Here is a 20377-nt window from a genome sequence, read left to right as displayed (position 1 = left end):
ATTTTTACAATTTCAGAGAGTTATTCACCTAAGGATGCCCTCTTTGATCTTAATACATTTGCAAAAGTCAATGGGAAGTAAAATAAGCAGGTTGAACATCATAATAACAGCACATCAACATCTTTTCTAAGCAGAAAAAAAAATGCCTTTAATTGTTTGGTATTGATACTGCAGAATGATTGACATCGAGAAGATATTGACCAGCGACCAACTCAGGTATTTTAGAGAAGGAAGTTGAGAAGATGAATGGAAAAAAATGGTCTTGTACAGAATGCGTTTTCCTTTTAAATTCACCCCACGTTCCCATTTAAGGTTGAAAATCTTTCACCAATTTAATAGACCATCAGCAAAATATCCGGGTCTCTCGGGAGCCTTTTCTTCATTTTCTAAAGCAAAGAAGAAAGAGTGATTATGAGGAGCACCCTCACAAATCCAAGATTGGTTGCACAATCTTAATGATGGTTACCCCATCATTAACATTATCTGCATGTGACTTCATTGATAAAATAGATTTAAATCTTGCATTCTCTCTCTCTTTTTTTTTTAATATATAATTTTTATTAATATTTTCTATACACCAATACACAAATAAAATATACAATCCTGCCACCATGGTATAATATGATTACATTGTCCATAAGTATAAAGTCATTCCTTTATGCATACATATTTGCCATCATATATATACATCATCATATATCTATTCTATCCCACCTTTTCTGGACCCAATCGCACCATACTTTCCAACTGTTATAAAATTCTGAATCTTTTTTACCATTGATCAATCTAGTTAATCTATCTGATTCCGCACACTCATTAATTTTATATATTATTTTCAAATCTATCGGTAAGTATTGATTTTTCCACTCCTGCGCATACGCTAATCTTGCTGCAGTGATAATGTGAATCAACAAGAACCATATATCTGATTTAACATTCAAAGGTTTTGCCCCCAATAGGAAAATCTCAGGTCTTAATTCCAAATTAATCTGTGTAATTTCCAAAATCCATTGCCGTATTTTTTTCCAATATTTAACCGCCTACGGGCAGGTCCACCATTGGTGAAAATAGGTTCCATTACTGTAATCGCACTTCCAACAGCAGGCAGATGTCCCGGGAAACATTTTAGCTAATCTCGCCGGGGGGAGATGCCACTGGTATAACATTTTATATATGTTTTCTTTATATGAGGAGGCCATGGTTAATTTCATATTTTTCAACCAAATCTGTTCCCATTGCTGGAAGTCAAGGGGATATCCAAAATTTCGCCCCCATGCTATCATACAATCTTGCATTTTCTCCAAGCCCTCAAAGAGAGCTTGTACAGGCAATCCTCAACTTACTGTGAGGCCTGGAAGCCATCTTTTTCATTGGCTCTTCAGGCCTACCACATTTACTACTGTGGGAAACTGGGAGGGCGGATTGTATAGAGCCAGGATGATATATAGTCATAATAACATTCCCTTCTCAGAGAGTCAAGCAGGGGTGGGATTCAGCTGGCTTGGACCGGTTCAGGCGCACAGGATGCTAATTTTACATCTGGTTCGCCGAACCGGTAGTTACAAGGACTGGCTGGCCCCTCCCCTCCCAGGAGTCTCCACATGGCCCATTTTGGATGCCAGGTAAGTGCAGGGCCTGCGCGGAGGCTCTGGGTGGGCGGAGCCTCCCGCCGCCGCTACTACCGGTTCACCCAAAGCGGGGCGAACCGGTAGCAACCCACCACTGGATCTGGCCCTCGAAGAAATCCAGTTTGATACCCCTGAATGAGAAGATCTCTAAGGTCCCTTCCAACTCTGTTATTCTGTTAATTCCTTCACTTAAAAGTATTAAAATTCAAATGATCCTAGTAACCAAACAAAAGACCAATGGGCTTAATAAATGCTCTTCAAAAACTAAAATGAAGCCACCCTTTGTTGCATTTACAGGAACTTTTGAAACTTTCACCTTCGTTTTGCATCTTCTGCAGGGAGGAAAGAAACATCAGTGCGTCTTCAGAAAGGGTTAAAGGGTTCACATTTTGATTGCTGGGTTCTGCAAAGAAAAAAAAATCACAACATATGAATAAGAGAAAAACAGAATAACAGAGTTGGAAGGGGCCTTGGAGGTCTTCTAGTCCAACCCCCTGCTCAGGCAGGAAACCTGTTCTGTCCCCGTCCCACACACGCACCCCCACAGACGGCCCAGAGTTAATAAGCCACACGACAAAGTCTTTGACGATAAAGCTGGCAGCAACCCAGTGGCTAGCTGCCAATTCAGACTTTACTCACACAAAACAAAGATTAGACTGCAAGCATTCTGATAAAGCAGGCAAAGTTTCAGCAATACAAGGATTAGTCCAAATGCAGTCCGACAAGGCAGGCAGAAGTCCAGTAACACAGAGATCATGGATTATTTCTAGTTTTTGCTCGTCACAAACTGAACCGGCCACCACACCCACATTTATACCCTGTGGGGTGTGGTCCAGTGACTCAGCTAATCTCTGGCACGCCTTCCCCTCTGCTGCGCATGCTTCTCCCTGCGCCACTGTTGAGGATCCAGCCAGCACTTCTCTCCTTCGTCGCTGTCCACCTGTGGCTGCGGGGACGTGCTTGGCTCTGGGCCTATCTCTTGGCCTTCGGTGTCCTCCGGAGGCATTGCCAGAGAGGAGGGTCCTAGAGAGGGAGGCCTTGCCAACTCCTCTCCCTCACTGTCAGAGTCTGCATCTGTCGATAGCCCAGGCTCAGGCAATGGAGCCACAACAGAAACCCTTATACCATTTCAGACAAATGGTTGTTCAACTTCTTCTTGAAAAGCCTCCAGTTTTGGAGTATCCACAACTGGATATGGACAGATTCAACCATAGTTTCAACTGAGAAGTTATGACCATACTAGGACCAAGCCATATCAGAAAACACTAGGGAATTTGTCTCAAAGGTGTTTTTTCAAGTTATGAATGTTTTAGGACCTTTAGGACAAGCAAAGTCAACGGGGAAGCCAGACTCGCTTAAAAATCACGTCAATAACGTAACAGTTGCAGTGATTCAGTTAATAACTGTAGCAAGAAAGTAGGCAATTCACAATTGTCTTGCTTATCAACAGCAATTTGGGGCTCATTTATGGTCATAACCCAAGGACTACCTCTCTAAGATTTTAAGGTTAATATTTAAATCATTTCATTCTTATTCTTTGAATCCTAACACTTTGATGAATAGGGAGCACAGCCTTCCCCAAGCTTGGACCCTCCAAGTTTTAACGGTCCTTGGGCCACATCCGGCCTTTTGGCTGTTCCTATCCAGTCCACACCAAGTCAATCAGAAATTAGAAATCAAATGTAAATAAGTGTATGTCATGCATCCAATACAAGTGTAATGCTTTTATTTCGAAAGTGACTATTTTTTAAAAAAATTACATATATACGTGCATCAGAGGTGGTATTCAGCAGGTTCTGACCAGTTCTGGAGAACCGGTAGCAGAAATTTTGAGTAGTTCGGAGAACCAGCAAATACCTCTGACTGGCCCCGCCCACATCTATTCTCTGCCTCCCGAGCCCCAGCTGATCGGGAGGAAATGGGGATTTTGCAGTAACCTTCCCCTGGAGTAGAGAGGGAATGGAGATTTTACAGTATCCTTCTCCCGGAGTGGGGAGGAAATGGAGATTTTTTTAAAAAAAAATTTATATGCCGCCCTTCTCCGGAGACTCAGGGCGGCTTACAATGCGTTAAGCAATAGCCTTCATCCTTTTGTATATTTATACAAAGTCAGCTTATTGCCCCCACAATCTGGGTCCTCATTTCACCTACCTTTGAAAGGATGGAAGGCTGAGTCAACCTTGAGCCTGGTGGGATTTGAACTTGCAGTAATTGCAGGCAGCTGATGTTAATAACAGTGCATTAGTCCACTGTGCTACAGTATCCTTTCCCCGCCACGCCCACCAAGCCATGCCATGCCCACCAAGCCTTGCCCACAGAACTGGTAGTATTTTGAATCCTACCAGTGGTGTACATGTGTGCCCCTATGCTCCTTCATAGCCCTATTGATTCGGCTCTCCACAACAGTTCCAGCTTCTCATGCGGCCCCCTGCAAAAATTAATTGCCCACCCCTGCTTCAGAGTCCTTGGCCTGGTCTGGGAATTCTGGGAGTTGAAGTCCCAATGCAGCTAGAAGAAATAAGGCTGGGGCAGGAATCAGCAACCCGCAGCTCTGGAGCCGCATGTGGCTCTTTCATCCCTCTGCTGCGGCTCCCTGTCACTCAAAATACGTGTCACAACCGCCAATGTGTGATACCCACCAGCACGCGATTTATTGAACTTTTCGACCCCTGGTAGGCCAACCATGGATAAATTCCAAGAAAAGAAAAGCTTCAGAAGAAAACAGAAAGTTTAATTCAACTACATATGCTACTTTCAGGAAATAGTCAGGCATGGGAAGTGTATTGTGACTCCCGGTGTTTTCTTTTCTGTGGGAAACAGGTCCAAATGGCTCTTTTGAGTGTTTAAGATTGCCGACCCCTGGGCTGGGGAATAGCAACTTTACCTTTTGATAAAGGGGTCATTCCCCATTCACAAGCCCTCTTACCTTGCATCAACCGATCATACAATGCCTTTTGCTGGCTCTCCTCTGAGATAAACCGACGGCCTTCTGAAAAGCAAAAAAATGGGAAGGTCATCTATCCAACCCCTTCAATGAATCAGAATAAGCTTCAATGGCTAGAACCATTTCCTATGTTAGAGGAAAATCTGACACGGATTTCAATTTATTGGAACGATGCTTAAGGTATAAATTAAATAATGGATTGGTACAGGGCAGCGGTGAAATCCAAATTTTTTTACTACCGGTTCTGTGGGCGTGGCTTGGTGGGTGTGGCAGGGGAAGGATACTGCAAAATCCCCATTCCCTCCCCACTCCTGCGGGAAGGATATTGCAAAATCTCCATCCCCACCCCACTCTGGGGCCAGCCAGAGGTGGTATTTGCCGGTTCTCCGAACTATTCAAAATTTCCGCTGCTGGTTCTCCGAACTGCTCAAAATTTCCGCTACCGGTTCTCCAGAACCAGTGGTGGGTTGCCCCCGGTTCGGACTGGTTCTATAGAACCGGTAGTAAAACCAGTGGGAGGCTCCGCCCACTGATCTTGACATCATCAGAAGCGATCTGCGCATGCGCAAAAGCACGTCTCGTGCGTGAGCGAAGCAAGTGCGTGCACACGATCCCGTTGCGAACTGGTAGTAAAGGTAAGTAGAACTCACCCCTGTCCAGAACCTGTCAGAACCTGCTGGATTTCACCCCTGGTACAGGGGTTCCTCCACTTACAACCACAATTGAGCCCAAAATTTCTGTTGCTAAGTGACTATGGAGATTCTCGGCCATCCAGGTCATGGTTGTCCCAAGGATCCTTTTTCAAGAGGCAACTGGACTTTCTGGTTTTTCTTTGAAGACGTTTCTCTTCTCATCCAAGAAGCTTCTTCAGTTCTGAAGAAGTGTCTTGGATAAGAAGAGAAATGTCTTCAAACAGAATCCAGAAAGTCTAGTTGCCTTTTGAAAAAGCACCTTTGGGACGTGTTGCTAAGTGAGTTTTGCCCCATTTTACATCCTTTCTTGCCACAGTTGTTAAGTGAATCACTGCCATTCTTAAGTTAGTAACACGGTTATTGAGTGAATCTGGCTCCCCCGTTGACTTTGCTTGTCAGAAAAGTTGATCGCATGACCCTGGGACACCCCAACCATCTTAAATATGAATCCGCTGCCAAGTGGACGACGTTTGATCCCCGGATTATGTGGATGCTGCAATGACCAGAAGCCTGGAAAAACAGTCGTAGGTCAGTTTTTTCAGTGCCGTTGTAACTTTGAACGGTCACTAAATGAACTGATGTAGGTCGAGGATTATACTGTACTTTATGAGCCCAGCCACTGCGCTTTGTAACCTGGGATGAGTGTAGCCGTTGCAAAACACGCTTTTGATTCCTACTGCCAACATTTGACTGTGGTAGAAAGTGCAAGGAAATCCCACTTCTGGCCTCTTTTTCTAGAGGTGAATTGCCACTGGGACTTACGGGAGCCCTTCAAATACAGCATGGCCTGAGGAGTCCAGTTTCTTCTTTGGAAGTGACCCTTTTGGATGAAAACGAGGAAAAAAACACAGCCAGATGATGAACATAACCAACAAACCGTTGATAGTACACAAATTCAGCTTCAAGTTTTAGTTTCCCTATCCTTCCTGATGGTTTTTTTCTGTCGCCCTTTCTCTCTCTGTCTCCCTCTCTCTCCCTCTTTCCCTCTCTCTCTCTCTCCCTCCCTCTTTCCCCCTCTCCTTCTCTCCCTCTTTCCCTCTTTCCCTCTCTCTCCCTCTCCACTCCCTCCCTCTCTCTCCCTCTCTCCCTCTTTCCTCTCTCCCCCCTTTCCCTCTCTCTCCCTCCCTCTTTCTCTCTCCCTCTCTCTCCCTCTGGGTATCTGGAGCTCAGATACCCAGAGTCACCTACAGGGGAAATTTATTTATTTATTTATTTATTTATTTATTTATTTATTTATTTATTTATTTATTTTTAAATAAATAAATAAATAAATGATTAATTAAATGATTAAATGATGAAAGAAAGAAAGAAAGAAAGAAAGAAAGAAAGAAAGAAAGAAAGAAAGAAAGAAAGAAAGAAAGAAAGAAAGAAAGGCCTGTTTGAAAGGAAGACTTCCAGGGAATATCAGGATTGTAGACTGGCCTAGGAAATAAATAAATAAATAAAACTTCCTGGAAGAAGACAATGGCAAACCACTTCCGTATGGTTACCAATATTCATGAATTTACCTGCAGTTGCAGAGGTGGTATTCAGCCGGTTCGGACTGGTTCATCCAAACTGGTAGCGGAAATCGTGTGTGTTCCTGCCTCCCTGCCCCGGCTCTCTGCCATTTGTTTTAGGCATGATTTTTGAGGCCGGGCGCATGCGCAGAAGATGCGCGTGCCAGCAAAGTGCATGCGCGGAATGCCGGGCGCATGTGTGGACAGGGCACACATGTGCATTTGCGAACCGCTAGGGAAAGTTAGTAAATACCACCCCTGTGCAGTTGGATTTGACTAGAGGGAAATGTTGTCTTTTGTTTACAATCTAGTATATTGGGGAGTCCAGTCAATGGTATTTGAACTTGGCCATAATGTTAAGGCATCATTTCATTGTTCTATAAACATCATTTATGTTCTGTTAAGCTGGCCGAACAGGTTGCATAAACTTAAGAGTTTACAAACAGGTGACTAAATAACAGACACAAGTTTCTCCTTACCTGAGGAACGCCCCAGGAAAAAGTGATGAACGATGCCAAAAGGTAGAGGGCCAAAGGACCGTTTGTCCACCTGTGCAGTCGCTAAAAACAACCAAGAAAACATTGTGATGGCCTCCCCGTTATTGAGCATTAAAACAAGCGTTTAGCTTTTCAACATCCATAAGGCATTTTATGGTGTCTGCTTTGCTTCTATGACAGTGATGGCTAACCTTTTTGCCGTCATGTGCCAAAAGCGGGGGGAGTGCGGGGGGATCATGTGCGTGCGTGTCCACACCTATAATTCAATGCCCCCCTGCGCCCTGCGCATGTGCGCATGACCCCCCCCCTGCATTACCCCTGTACTTCCCCCGCTTTTGACATGCGACGGCAAAAAGGTTACTGGTGGGCCCAGTAGGCCCATTTTTCGCCCTCCCCAGGCTCCAGAAGCTTTCTTGGAGCATAGGGAGGGCCAAAACAGCCTCCCCCACCCTCGCCGGAGGCTAGAAACAGCCCGAAAATCAGCTAGCTGGCATGCACATGTGCGCTGGAGCTGAGCTAGGGCAATGCTCGCGTGCCCACAGATATGGCTCTGCGTGCCGCCACCAGTCCTATGAGCTATATCTATCTCCTCAATAAAGACTTTATGGGCCTGAAGAGAGTCTTACTCAGTCTTTCAAGATTGTCCAGATAAGGAAGTAGCTTTCATACATTAGATAGAAGACTGGAACTAAACATTTTTGGCAAATCTGATTGGGCTTTTTGTCCTCTGCTTGTTATATCCAGTGGTGGAATGCTGCTGGTTTAACAAACAGTTTGGTGAGGGTGTGCTTCGTGCAGGCACGCGCGCTTGCGTGCAGCGCTGAAAATGGAGCATTTAGAAGCTCAGCTGCTTACCTTTCAAGTCAGCAACGGTAAGTAGAACAGCGAGGGGGGGGAATCAGCTGTGCCGCGTGACTGAAATGAGCTACAAAGCAGGAAATAAAGGACAGGATAGAACGGGGGCAGGTGGGCGGGGACAACTGATCGTCAGAGCTACTGGTTCGCCTGAACTGGTCCAAACCGGCTGAATACCACCTCTGGTTATATCCAAATGAGTCAGGGAGGAACAGATCTACATTTCTTCCTAATATTGCCTTCTTATGCAGGGCTTAAGGAACGCTTCTGCTCATTTTATTTATGTAATGGTTTCCTAATACAGGTAGTCCCTGACTTATAAACATTTGTTTAGTCACCATTTGAAGTTACAATGGCACTGGAAAAAGTGGCTTATGACCGTTTTTCACACTTATAACCGTTGCAACATCCGTGATCAAAATTCAGGCACTTGGCAACTGACTCATATTTATGACAGTTTCAGTGTCCCGGGATCAAATCACCTTTTGCGACCTTCAGATAAGCAAAGTCAATGGGGAAGCCAGATTCACTCAACAAGCTTGTTGCTAACTTAACAACTGAGGCAAAATTCACTTAACAATTGTCTTGATTAGCAATAGAGATTTTGGGCTCTTTTTTGGTCATAAATCAAGGACTACCTGTACACACACATCTACAGACATCATACAGTTATAACTGGGCTCTTATGGAACAAATACTGAATCAAAAGGAACGCCTAGTTTTAAAAAAATGATTTTTCTACTGAGGGAAAACTTTAAAGAGTGCAAAGTTTAAGAAAGATAGATAGATAGATTGGTAGATTGGTAGATTGGTAGGTAGGTAGGTAGGTAGGTAGGTAGGTAGGTAGGTAGATAGATAGATAGATAGATAGATAGATAGATAGATAGATAGAAAGAAAGATAGATAGAAACATAGAAACATAGAAAGATAGAAGCTGAAATGAAATGACAGCGATTTTTGCTGTTTTAGCCATATGGCTAATCTAGACAATGATTAATTCACACCATAATTTTCACCAAGTTATGCCCTTCATCTTGACTTTCATAGCTTTCATCCTTCTTAAAAATGTACATATTCAAATAGAGATAAAAGATCTCATGTTAAAATCCAGAGATGTCATGTGAAAATCCAGTTTAGATTAGTCCTTGACCAAGATATAGGCAATAATATTTAAAATATAAACGTAACTGTTGCAGAATTCTGAATCGTATTTTCTATGTTGGATTTTGCAAAGATCTCATTAGGCTGCTAATTGTGTTCTCTGGATTTCAGTGACCACGATACCTAAAAGCCACACGGGGAGAAATCTGATGTTCCACAAGTGAATAGAATAGAATAGAGTAGAGTAGAGTAGAGTAGAGTAGAGTAGAGTAGAGTAGAGTAGAGTAGAGTAGAATAGAATAGAATAGAATAGAATAGAATAGAATAGAATAGAATAGAATAGAACAGAACAGAACAGAACAGAACAGAACAGAACAGAATAGAATTCTTTATTGACCAAGTGTGATTGGACACACAAGGAATTTGTCTTGGTGCATATGCTCTCAGTGTACATAAAAAGAAAAAAAATACATTCGTCAAGAATCATAAGGTACAACACTTAATGATAGTCATAGGGTACAAATAAGCAAATCATACTAGGAAACAATCAATATCAATATAAATCGTAAGGATATAAGCAACAAAGTTACAGTCATGCAGTCATAAGTGGAAGGAGATGGGTGATAGGAACGATGAGAAGACTAATAGTAGTGCAGACTTAGTGAATAGTTGATCATACTTGATACATACTTGATCATCTAAGAATCATGAACAAATAACCATTATTCCTACATACCTTCATTTTCTGCTGTCCTGAGGATCTGATCTTTGGGAGGAGAGAGTTTCTAATGGATAGGATGTGATGTGATGAGTTTTTATTAGGCTGGAAACTCTATTTAAGCCTTCTGAGTAGAAACACCCTCCCCATTGGAAGCAAAAATAAAGCATTCAGAAGGGATTTCTTGTCAAGGAGTGGCTGACATCTCCTGGAAAAGAGGGAGGGTGCTGTCTTCCAAGGAAAAGTCATCCAGGATTCTGACATATACGCATTAGCATTCATTAGTAGCAATGACGATATTGCTCTACGGCCAAAATTGTGGAAACCTTTTGGGGAAAGTGTATTTTCTAAAACTAGCTAATAACACCACTTTTTTTTTTTTTTTGGAGTAGTATCATAAAATTATATATCAATGGGAAGATAATTTAATCAAGAATGTAAAGTAATCACTTTTATGAAGGATTTGCTATTAGAATAGCAGTTACAGCATAAAATAGAAAAGTGAAACACGTAGAAAAAATGAGATATACAAAAATTATCAGGTCAGTTAATTCTTTGTTGGGTAACCTTTAGCATGAATTATGGCCTTATGTCTTCCCATGGAGTAACCATCTTTCCAATCAGCCTCTATATTTCCAGTGTCTTTCTTTACTTTACTTTACTTTTATTTGATTTATATACCGCCCTACTCCCGAAGGACTCAGGGAGGTGAACAGCCAACAATAAAATACATATATACAAAATTTAAAAAGCAGAAATAAAATCGAATTAAATAGTTTGGCCCAGACAAATTAAAACCCCAATCAATTTAAAACAAATTTAAACTTTGAGTATTAAAAATATTAAAAATATTAAAATTGTTTAAAAAGAGGGAGAAAGTTAGGCCAGGCCCGCCTGATGGAATAAAAAGGTCTTTAGAGCGCGACGGAAGGTGCGCAGATCCGGACTCCTCCGTATCTCCGGGGGGAGCTCGTTCCAGATAGTAGGTGCCCCCACAGAGAAGGATCTCCCCCTGGGGGCCGTCAGTCGACATTGTTTGGCCGACGGCACCCGGAGGAGCCCCTCTCTATGAGAGCGTATCGGCCGGTGGGAGGCTATTGGTGGTAGTAGGCGGTCCCGCAAGTACCCTGGTCCTGAGCCATGGAGCGCTTTAAAAGTGATAACCAAAACCTTGAAGCGCACCCGGAAGACCACCGGGAGCCAGTGCAGCTCGCGCTGGAGGGGTGTTACATGGGAGCGCCATGTCGCTCCCATTACCACCCGCGCGGCCGCACTCTGCGCCAATTGGAGCCTCCAGGTGCTCCTCAAGGGGAGCCCCATGTAGAGAGTGTTACAATAGTCCAGGCGGGAGGTGACGAGGGCATGAGTGACTGTGCGTAAGGAGTCCCGATCCAGAAAGGGACGCAATTTTATCCCGGGACACATATATTTACCTTCATTTGTGAACCCCAAAAGTTTTAGCTCTTTTGAGGGAGGTACTTTACAAGCCTCCAAAACACAAACCCCAACTTGGTATCTTCACACTGGGCGACATGCATCAAATTTCAGTTCTTGAAATTTGCAGAAGCAGTTGAACTATTTTGATACCCTCAAGAGGAAGATAACCTCAGTGAGATAAGGCAGTTTCTAAATGTTATAATAATGAATGGGGAAGTTGCAGCTGTACGTCTGCATCTTGGGCTGGAGGAGTGGTGAAATGTAAAATTTGTTACTACCGGTTCTGTGGGCGTGGCTTGGTGGGGGAGTAATGTGACTGGGTGGGCGTGGCCAACTTTTTTTTTTTTTTTTTACTTTTAAAAGCATTTTTTCTAATGCTTTGAAAAGCCTCTGCCAATCAGGCAACTCAGCTGGGATCATCAGAGACTTTTCAAAGCATTTTTTTTACCACCTCTTCGGCCAAGAGGTTGCAGAAAAAAATGCTTTGAAAAGCCTCTGATGAAATAGAACCAACAAAATATGAGAAGGAATTGATTAGAATTATGATTATAGTGGGTAGAATTATAATAGCCAGATATTGGAAATTAGATGTGAATTTTAGAATAGAAGAATGGTATTGTGAAATGTGGAAATTAGCTTTAAATGATAAAATGACATGTGATATTAAAATTAGAAATGGTGACTATAAAGAAGATATTTTCTGGAAAATTTGGAAACCATTTGTGGACTATGCGCTGGGAAAATTGGATGCTTCGGTACCTGTACCCCGAGAACGTGGATTTTGGCGATCATGAGGATATATCCGAAGAACCAAATCTTCCTTTCTTATGTATAGCACAGGGTGAAGTATTGTATATGTTGTTTGTAATGTTAGTAATTTAAAATAAAAAATTTAAAAAAAAATGAAAAGCCTCTGATGATCCCAGCTGGTCGCACAATCATCAGAGGCTTTTTTTTTAATTTTTTTTTTTAATTTTTTAATTTTTAAAAGCATTTTTTCTTCAGAAGAGGTTGTAGAAAAAATGCTTTTAAAAGTAAAAAAAAAAAAGCCTCTGATGATCGCGTGGCTCAGCTGGGCATGGGGGCGAGGCAGGGATTTTTGCTACCAGTTCTCCGAACCACCCGCCACCATCGCTACCGGATCGGGCGATCCGGTTCAAACCAGGAGCATTTCACCCCTGGGCTGAAGTGAGGGAAGGATTTTATGAAAGTTCTTGATTGTTTAAGGTGTCACGAAGCAATTAATAATGGGCTGTCTCCATGCCTAATCATGCTTATATTAAATCATGCCTAGCATGGTCCCAATTGATTTTAGTTGATGGACTCTACAGATGACTAAGGTGAAGCTTCCTTCCTGTTCCTCTTAGATAAGTGCTGTCAAAAAGCATTAGTCAGATACAGATCATTTCCCATCACTCTTTAATATGGACAAGAACTCAGCTTTGTCATTTAATCAATGATTCTGAAATCAGCATCGGGAAGAGAAGATCACCAAAACAGCGGGGGGCCCTTTGTTAAAGTCAACTATTGCACACACTCTGTTCTGATGGAAAAGGGCAGTGTCCATCAACTTGACAGGCCTTGTCATAATACCCAACGGAGATAAGGTAACTTTTGGGGTGAACTTGTTTCTGATTTTGAACATATTGGCTGCTCCAATGAACCCCAAACCTTTTTCACAAGGAAACTCCAAGCTTAGGTTCTTACCTTGAGCTAACTTGTCCTGTTGATTGCTTTGGGGCAAATGTTTCATGTGAATCCATAAACCATGGAGTGGGCTTCAAAAATTTTAGCAAAGGATTCTCTGTCTGGTTGCTAGGTGGGCATGGCTATGGTGGACGTGGCCTAGTCGGCTTCCTGCACCATGGCGGGGGCGGCATTATTGCCCTCCCCAGGCTCCGGAGGTTTTTTTCGAGCCTCCGGGAGGGTGAAAATGGCTTCCCCAGGCTCTGGAGGCCCTCTGGAGGCTGGAAACGGGCCCATTTCCGGCCTTCCTGAACTTCCGGTAGGCCTGTTTTTCACCCTCCCCGATCCTCCATGCGCACCCTGCACACACCTGCATCTAAAATAAGCCGCATGGGGACTCCTGGGAAGGGCGGGGCAGGGTGGGCGGGGCCAGCCAGGAGCGGGATTTGGGGGTTCTCCGAACTGCACAGAATCTTAGCTGACCGGAACGAGGCCCCAGGCGTGCTGCCGACACATCCCGAAAAGCCCTCCAGGCTGTAAGAGGTCCCTCCCCACCCAGCAGAAAGGAGGGGGGGAACTCCAGCCAACGATGACCAATTGCTGGATCCCTATGACAGCGAGGCGAAAATGACCCAATGGCGAGTGAAGTGATCCACCCCTTCATCTTCCCAAACAGCCCAAAAACAGGAACCCAGGGGACTTTTCAAGCCCTAATAGACTCCGGCTGCACTAGATGCTTGATTAACCTAACTACGGTCCTGAAACTGGGATTAGAGCGAAAAGACTGGCCCACCCGATCAGGTTCAAACAGGTCGATGGGTCCCTATTGGGGGGAGCCTATGCCATCCACCTGACTGAACCAGTGAAGCTAGAGATCACTGGGAAGCAATTCAATTCGTAATAGCCCCCAAAATGACAGACGCGAAAGATGAGCTCCAAAACCTAAGGCAGAGAGCTAGCATGTAATATCTGTATTTCCCCCCTAGCTAGCATGTAATATCTGTATTTCTCTAGGCCAGGGGTTGGCAACCTTAAACACTCAAAGAGCCACAAAGGTCCTAACCAGAAGCCCCCCATTCAATTCTGGAGCCCACTGGAAGTCCAGTTCCCTCACCATACAGACTCCTCCTAGCATGGCATCCTTTTTCCTCTGCTGACCAGAAGTCCGGTTTCCCCACCATAGTCTCTTCCTACCATGGCATCCTCTTTCATCTACCTGTCCTAACCGAAAGCCCTATCAATTGTGGAGCCGACCAGTGATAGGGAGCCGCAGCAGAGGGATGAAAGAGCCACATGCGGCTCCAGAGCCGCGGGTTGCTGATCCCTGCTCTAGACTGAGAACTTAAGGAAAGCGAACTGAATATAACATTCAGTATAGATCTCTTCATGCAAAATCACTGAGCACTAGGATCTCCTAAAAGTAATCCACTGTATTTAATCATCTAAAGCGCAATGGTCCACGAGTTTAATTTCTAGTAGTTGGTTGGTACCCTACAGAAAAGATCTGGCTATGTATATCTGACAAGTCCTGGTAAAATAACACGAGTTACATCCTGATCCCTGGTGGTAAATATAATTCAAAAGAGGCATCGGTAGTTGTGCCTTCTATGTTGACATACAGGCAGTCCTCAATTTACAACCACTCATTTAGTGGCACTGAAAAAAGAGCCTTATGACTGGTTTTTGTACCGCTGCAGCATCCCCGTGGTCACGTGACCAGAATTCGGCTGCTTTGCAACTGGTTCATATTTATGACCATTGCCCTGTCCCAGGTCACGTGATCCCCATTTGTAACCTTCACAGCTGGCTTCCGACAAGCAACGTCAGTGGGGGAAGCCAGATTCACTTAACAATCGCAGGGATTTGCTTAACAACTGCAGGGATTCACTTAACAACTGTGGCAAAGGGTTGTAAAATCGGGCAAAGCGCATTTAACTGCCTTGCTTAGCAACAGGAATTTTGGGCTCAAGTTGAGCCATCATTTGTGTCTGCTTTACCTCTTTTAGTGAGAATTAAATTCAATATGGCTGATTCCCCCTAATTCCCTTCTCTACTCATTTCTCAAATGTTTTCTTTGTTTTTCCCAAACCTTCTCAGGTGAAACAGCCAATCTTCCTTGCCTGAGTCCTAGGCAGTACAAAACACAGGTGGATGTTCCTAGAAGAAAAAATTGTCCAATTTTGTTTGCTAACTGTAATAATTAGTTTAAGCATTGAGATCTCACTGCAAGATTAGCTTCTGTATCATGGTAATTTAAATATGCAGGCATTCTATCTCAAAAAGCTACAAAACTCTACTTTTGTGAGAAAAACAGCAGGTTTATTGTGTCTATCACCCCCTTATAGCCCCTTTGCATTCAACAGCTGTGTTGCAGTTCAGACATTCCATTAATGCAGATTTTCCCCCCACTTAAAAAATCAAAGAGTGGATTTTTATAATTTGTCCTATTAACAGCAGCAGAAAAGTGATTTAAGGTAATAGTTGAGAGTAGGTTAAGCATAACACTCAGCAAGGATTTTCTTAAATCAAGGAGCCTTGATAGTACAGTGGTCTACGCACCCTGTTATTAACACAGCTGCCTGCAATTACTGTAAGTTCGAATCTCGCCAGGCTCAAGGTTGACTCAGCCTTCCATCCTTTCTAAGGTAGGTAAAATGAGGACCCAGTTTGTGGGGGCAATAAGCTGACTTTGTATAAATATACAAAAGTATGAAGGCTATTGCTTAACACATTGTAAGCCGCCCTGAGTCTCCGGAGAAGGGCGGCATATAAATCAATTTTTTTTAAAAAAATGTGAGTTTTAAGAACAATACGCTATGTCAAGCCAAACCATTTATGATGATGCATGAAGTTGGTTATCCTAAAGTAAAACTCTTAGAAAAAAAACCCTGGTGTTTGTTAGGATTAAGCCTACTGGACTGCCTCCTACAATAAACATGAAATCACACCCATGTCTTTTGGACTTTTTGAGCGAAACAGAAGAAATCATGACACATATGGATTTGATATTAGTAAAATGTATGGATTAAAAATGGAGGTTATATTGCATTTGTTGAGCAAGAGTTGAACATAAATGTTATTTATATCTGCTAAAAAATCAAGTTGGAAGTCACTCTTTTTTACAATGCATCTTTCTATATTTTTAATTTTATTGCGCCTCTATTTGCTATTTCTCTCTATATTCTGACTTCTTTTCCATTCTTTGACTATTAATTTTCTGTCTTTTTTTTTAAACTCAATAAAGTTGTATTTTTTAAAAAAAAAGAATCAAACAACACACTTCCCCAGCATTCTGTTCAACAACCCAAATTACTCCAAATTACATAAAAACAATATTAACTGGTGAATTGTCCCTTTCAAATGCTCACTTTCTGACAGAATATCCTCTCACGTCCCCCCCTCCCTTCCCATAACAGAAAGGAGAAACACAATTTAAAAAGCAGGAAATTGTGGCTAATTAAGAAGCCAACATAACACCGGTGTTTCTGGTCACATGACTTTATTTAGCCCCGCCCCACCCCAGACTTCTAGTAGCAGAGAGGAATAAGTTTGATTTTCTATTTTCAGAGCTTGATGTTGCTTTTATAGGGTTATTTTGGGCTTGTTGATTAGTGCTTAAGAAAAAAAAATGAGAAAGAGTTTCCATTGTATGTTCCTGGGGGTATGATATTGAAAGAACTTCAAAATTCTCATTTTTGTGCTATATTTCTTGCAGTTTAAAGCCCAACATTTGTCTGTCTATGCAGGAAAGTTAGCAGAATTGAGCCAAGAAATCCTGGTGGAATATTTGTTCGTTTGTTTTTTTTTAAAGTGCATTGCTGCCATTGTGAACTCGGTATGATCTTTTTTACCTTAGTTGTTCAAAACCTGCAAGGAGGTTCCTTTTTAAAAATGTATTGGCCTATCTGTTTTGGTTCATAATTCCTGATAAAACATTGCAGATCACTCCTGTTTTGGAGGAAATTGTTGACATGTTGTTGTGTACATCAGGTGGTGCAGAAAGCTGTTATTTGTTGCTTTTTTTTTTTTTTTGCATTTCTGCCAAGGAACGCTGCTGAATTGGACTTTCTTTCAAATCCTCTAGAAAGAAAATTTCTGTGCAGGTGATATTAGTTATGAGGGCAGCGTTCTCCTAGGTGGGAAGGCCTGCACATGTGTGCAACAGTTTAGTTTATACTTTGGAGTAAATGAAATAATGAAGGATGCAGTCAACCAATGGAACAGAAGTTGTGGGAGCTTCATCACTGGAAGCTTTCAAGAAGAGACTGGACTGCCCTCTGTCAAAAAGGGTGTAGGGTCTTCTGCTTGGGCGGGGTTGGACTAGATGACCTACAAGGTCCCTTCCAACTCTGTTAATCTGTAATCAGCGGTCATCAACCTTTGGAGTCTTCTCCCATTTTTCACCAATATAGGAGAAAATGGGCTATATCAAAATAAAAAGTCAGCATTTTTCAAGATGGGTAATTCTATGCTTACTGGGGATTCTGTTTCTATATTTATTAGGTCCAATTTTAATTGGTTGAAGTTTAACAGATTAACAGAGTGGAAAGGGACCTTGTAGGTCATCTAGTCCAACCCCGTGCCCAAGCAGGAGACCCTACACCATTTCTGACAAATGGCAGTCCAATCTTTTTTTGAAAGTCTCAAGTGATGAAGCTTCCACAGCTTCCGAAGGCAACTTTTCTATGTCTCATGTAGAGTACCAGCTCTAAATTCTACAGGGGTTTTTCCAACCATGATACCTTCAAATATGCTGAATTAAAACACTCAGCCTCTCTGATTTCTAGGACTGTGATTGAGATAATGTAAGTTTATCATTTGAGCTTACATTTTCCACTACTTGGTGCTTACCCAATATATTAGATCACTGTTTCTCAACCTCAGCAACTTTTAAGATATATGAATTTCAACTCCCAGAATTCCCTAGCCAGCCATGCCTGGGGAATTCTAAGAGTTGAAGTCCATGCATCTTAATGGCTGAGGCTGAGAAATAATTTTTTGGTGAGCACCAAGCAGAGGAAAATGTAAGCTCAATGACGAGTCTTTAAAATATGTGAAATCTAAAATACATTATCGTTAGTGGGCTATATACAGTAGTGGCCAAAATTTTGGGGAAAGTATATTTTTGAGGTTTGATGGCTAATAACACCACTTTTTTTTGGGGGGGGGGTTTCAAGATAATCCTATTCCACTGCTGGAATGGCCTGGAAATAGCCCAGACCTTAACCCAATTGAAACTCTATGGAGCTGACTAAAGAAACTTGTTAGTCAGAAACGACCCAGCAATAAAACCCAGTTAATAGAAACAATCATTCATGGTACTACTCCAAAAAAAGTGATGTTATTAGCTAGTTTTAGAAAATACACTTTTCCCAAAAGGCTTCCACAATTTTGGCCACTACTGTAGCTTCTTTGGAATAGCATTGCATGCAAATGTGCAAATATTGTGCCAAAATTCACCTTGCAGTTTTATTTTTCTGCCAAAGGAATACTTGGGAGAGTTTGCTTTTTAATGTTAGGAATTGATGGTTTGGCTTTGGCACTTGACTTGACTAGTAGATGGAATCAGCTGGGTTTTTTGTTGTTGTTGTTGTTGTTGATGGATTTATTAAATATATTTCTATGCCGCTGCCATCAAAAGCAATTCTAATTAATTAAGTGCATTGCTGCCATTGTGAACTCGGTATGATCTTTTTTACGTTAGCTGTTCAAAACCTGCAAGGAGGTTCCTTTTAAAAAATGTATTGGCCTATCTGTTTTGGTTCCTAATTCCTGATAAAACATTGCAGATCACTCCTGTTTAGGAGGAAATTGTTGACATGTTGTTGTGTACATCAGGTGGTGCAGAAAGCTGTTATTGTGTTTCCAGCCTGCGTGTTAACCTCCTTCCTTGGTTTTTTTTTCTCCCTTTAAATTCTTCTGTAAAGTAATTAATGAGGAAGTTGGCATGCTAGAGATCAAAGCAGCGGCCTTTTAACATCTCAGATTTCTTTACAGGGATGTTTTTGAATGGCAGGAAGGACCTGCTAGCGTGATCAGAAACATTGTGGGAAAGCGGTGTTCCCCTTGGGCAGCCATTTTGTTCCCAGGCAGCCATTTTGTTCCCAGGCAGCCATTTTGGCTTTCAAAAGCAACAATTTGTATCCCTGATGTTGAAAACCTGCCTTTGGCTACTCTTGTAACAGGTAAATATGGTTGCCAGTTTGTTTCTGGGTCCAATTCAATGTGGCAGTGCCGACTTTTTAAAACCCTACGTGACTTTATTAAGGGACTTGGGATGGTTATAAGTATGAGGACTGGTCATAAGAGTGGTGTTTTTTCCAGTGCTCTTGTAATTTTGAACTAACAAATGACTTACAAATGATTGTAATTCAAGGACCACTCTTATAAGAATCTGAAAAATGATGAGGTCCCGACAGATGAAAGTGTAATTAAAAAAAAAATATTATGAGATGGGCAATCATAGAAATCCTTTAAAAAGCTCTAATTTAAAAAACCCATTAAAAAAAAGAATCTGAACGATTCTGTAAGTCTTGAATTATATGGATAGAATGATGAGAAATACATTGAGGGGGCTGACAAATTTTAGAGATCTCTCTGGCTAAATTATATTGTTCCTTTTTTTTTTTTTTAAATTTGATTTTTATTATAACATAGTGATACAATCGGTACATTTTCGGTTCATTGGTGCAATTATATACATATATACATCTACATGCATTATTGCTTGTCTTTTGTTGATATTGTTTCTTGAAGCTAGATTTAATTTCAATACACTTAAGATAATAGTGCTCAACTCTCTAAGACTAAATATAATACTATTCATATAGATTTTGTTAATTAGTTAATATTTAATCTCTGTTACCTTCTTTATTTCTTTCCCCCATCCATTCGTACCACATGTCCCACACGCTATAAAATTCTGAATCTTCTCTGTCATTAATTTCTGAAGTCAATTTGTTCATTTCGGCGCACTCCAATATTTTTCCAATAACATGTTCTTGAGGTGGTATTTGTTTTTCTTTCCAATACTGGGCAAAGGAAATTCTAGCGGCTGTCAGAATATGTATAATTAAATACTTTTTCTTTTTTGCATATTCAGTTTTCAAAATTCCCAGGAGAAAAGCTTTTGGGTCGAAATCAAAATTTTCTTTTATTATTTCTCTAATCCACACCCATATCATCCTCCAGAATTTTTGTGCCTGATTACATGTCCACCAGCAATGATAAAAAGTACCCTACCCTACACTAAAACCTGAAAAATAGTTAAAATGGTGATCCATCCCATTAACTTTGAATGTCCTTGAATTTAAATCTTGG

The 20377-nt window shown here is 41.8% G+C and overlaps 1 protein-coding gene across 2 annotated transcripts; it reads right to left on the bottom strand.

Annotated features, from left to right (window-relative positions):
• Positions 1-122: 122 nt before the first annotated feature.
• SPX (spexin hormone) lies at positions 123-10061 on the bottom strand. 2 transcript variants are annotated; one of them, XM_034442103.3, is made up of 6 exons: positions 9953-10061; positions 7243-7323; positions 6027-6084; positions 4555-4617; positions 1945-2031; positions 123-386 (listed from the first exon to the last, which is right to left on the bottom strand). In XM_034442103.3, exons 1-6 carry the CDS (start codon positions 9956-9958, stop codon positions 325-327), a joined length of 357 nt encoding a protein of 118 aa, XP_034297994.2. In that variant the 5' UTR covers positions 9959-10061; the 3' UTR covers positions 123-324. The 2 variants fall into 2 exon arrangements, with proteins under 2 accessions (XP_034297994.2, XP_034297996.2); XM_034442105.3 differs by lacking the exon at positions 7243-7323 and having other exon boundaries at positions 9953-10058.
• Positions 10062-20377: the final 10316 nt, after the last annotated feature.

Source organism: Pantherophis guttatus, chromosome 7 (genome assembly GCF_059756535.1).
Source record: "Pantherophis guttatus breed Tessera chromosome 7, ASM5975653v1, whole genome shotgun sequence".
NCBI classification, from domain to species: Eukaryota; Metazoa; Chordata; class Lepidosauria; order Squamata; family Colubridae; genus Pantherophis; species Pantherophis guttatus.
Note: the sequence above shows the minus strand (reverse complement) of the source record. Positions and strands in the feature narration are given on the sequence as shown.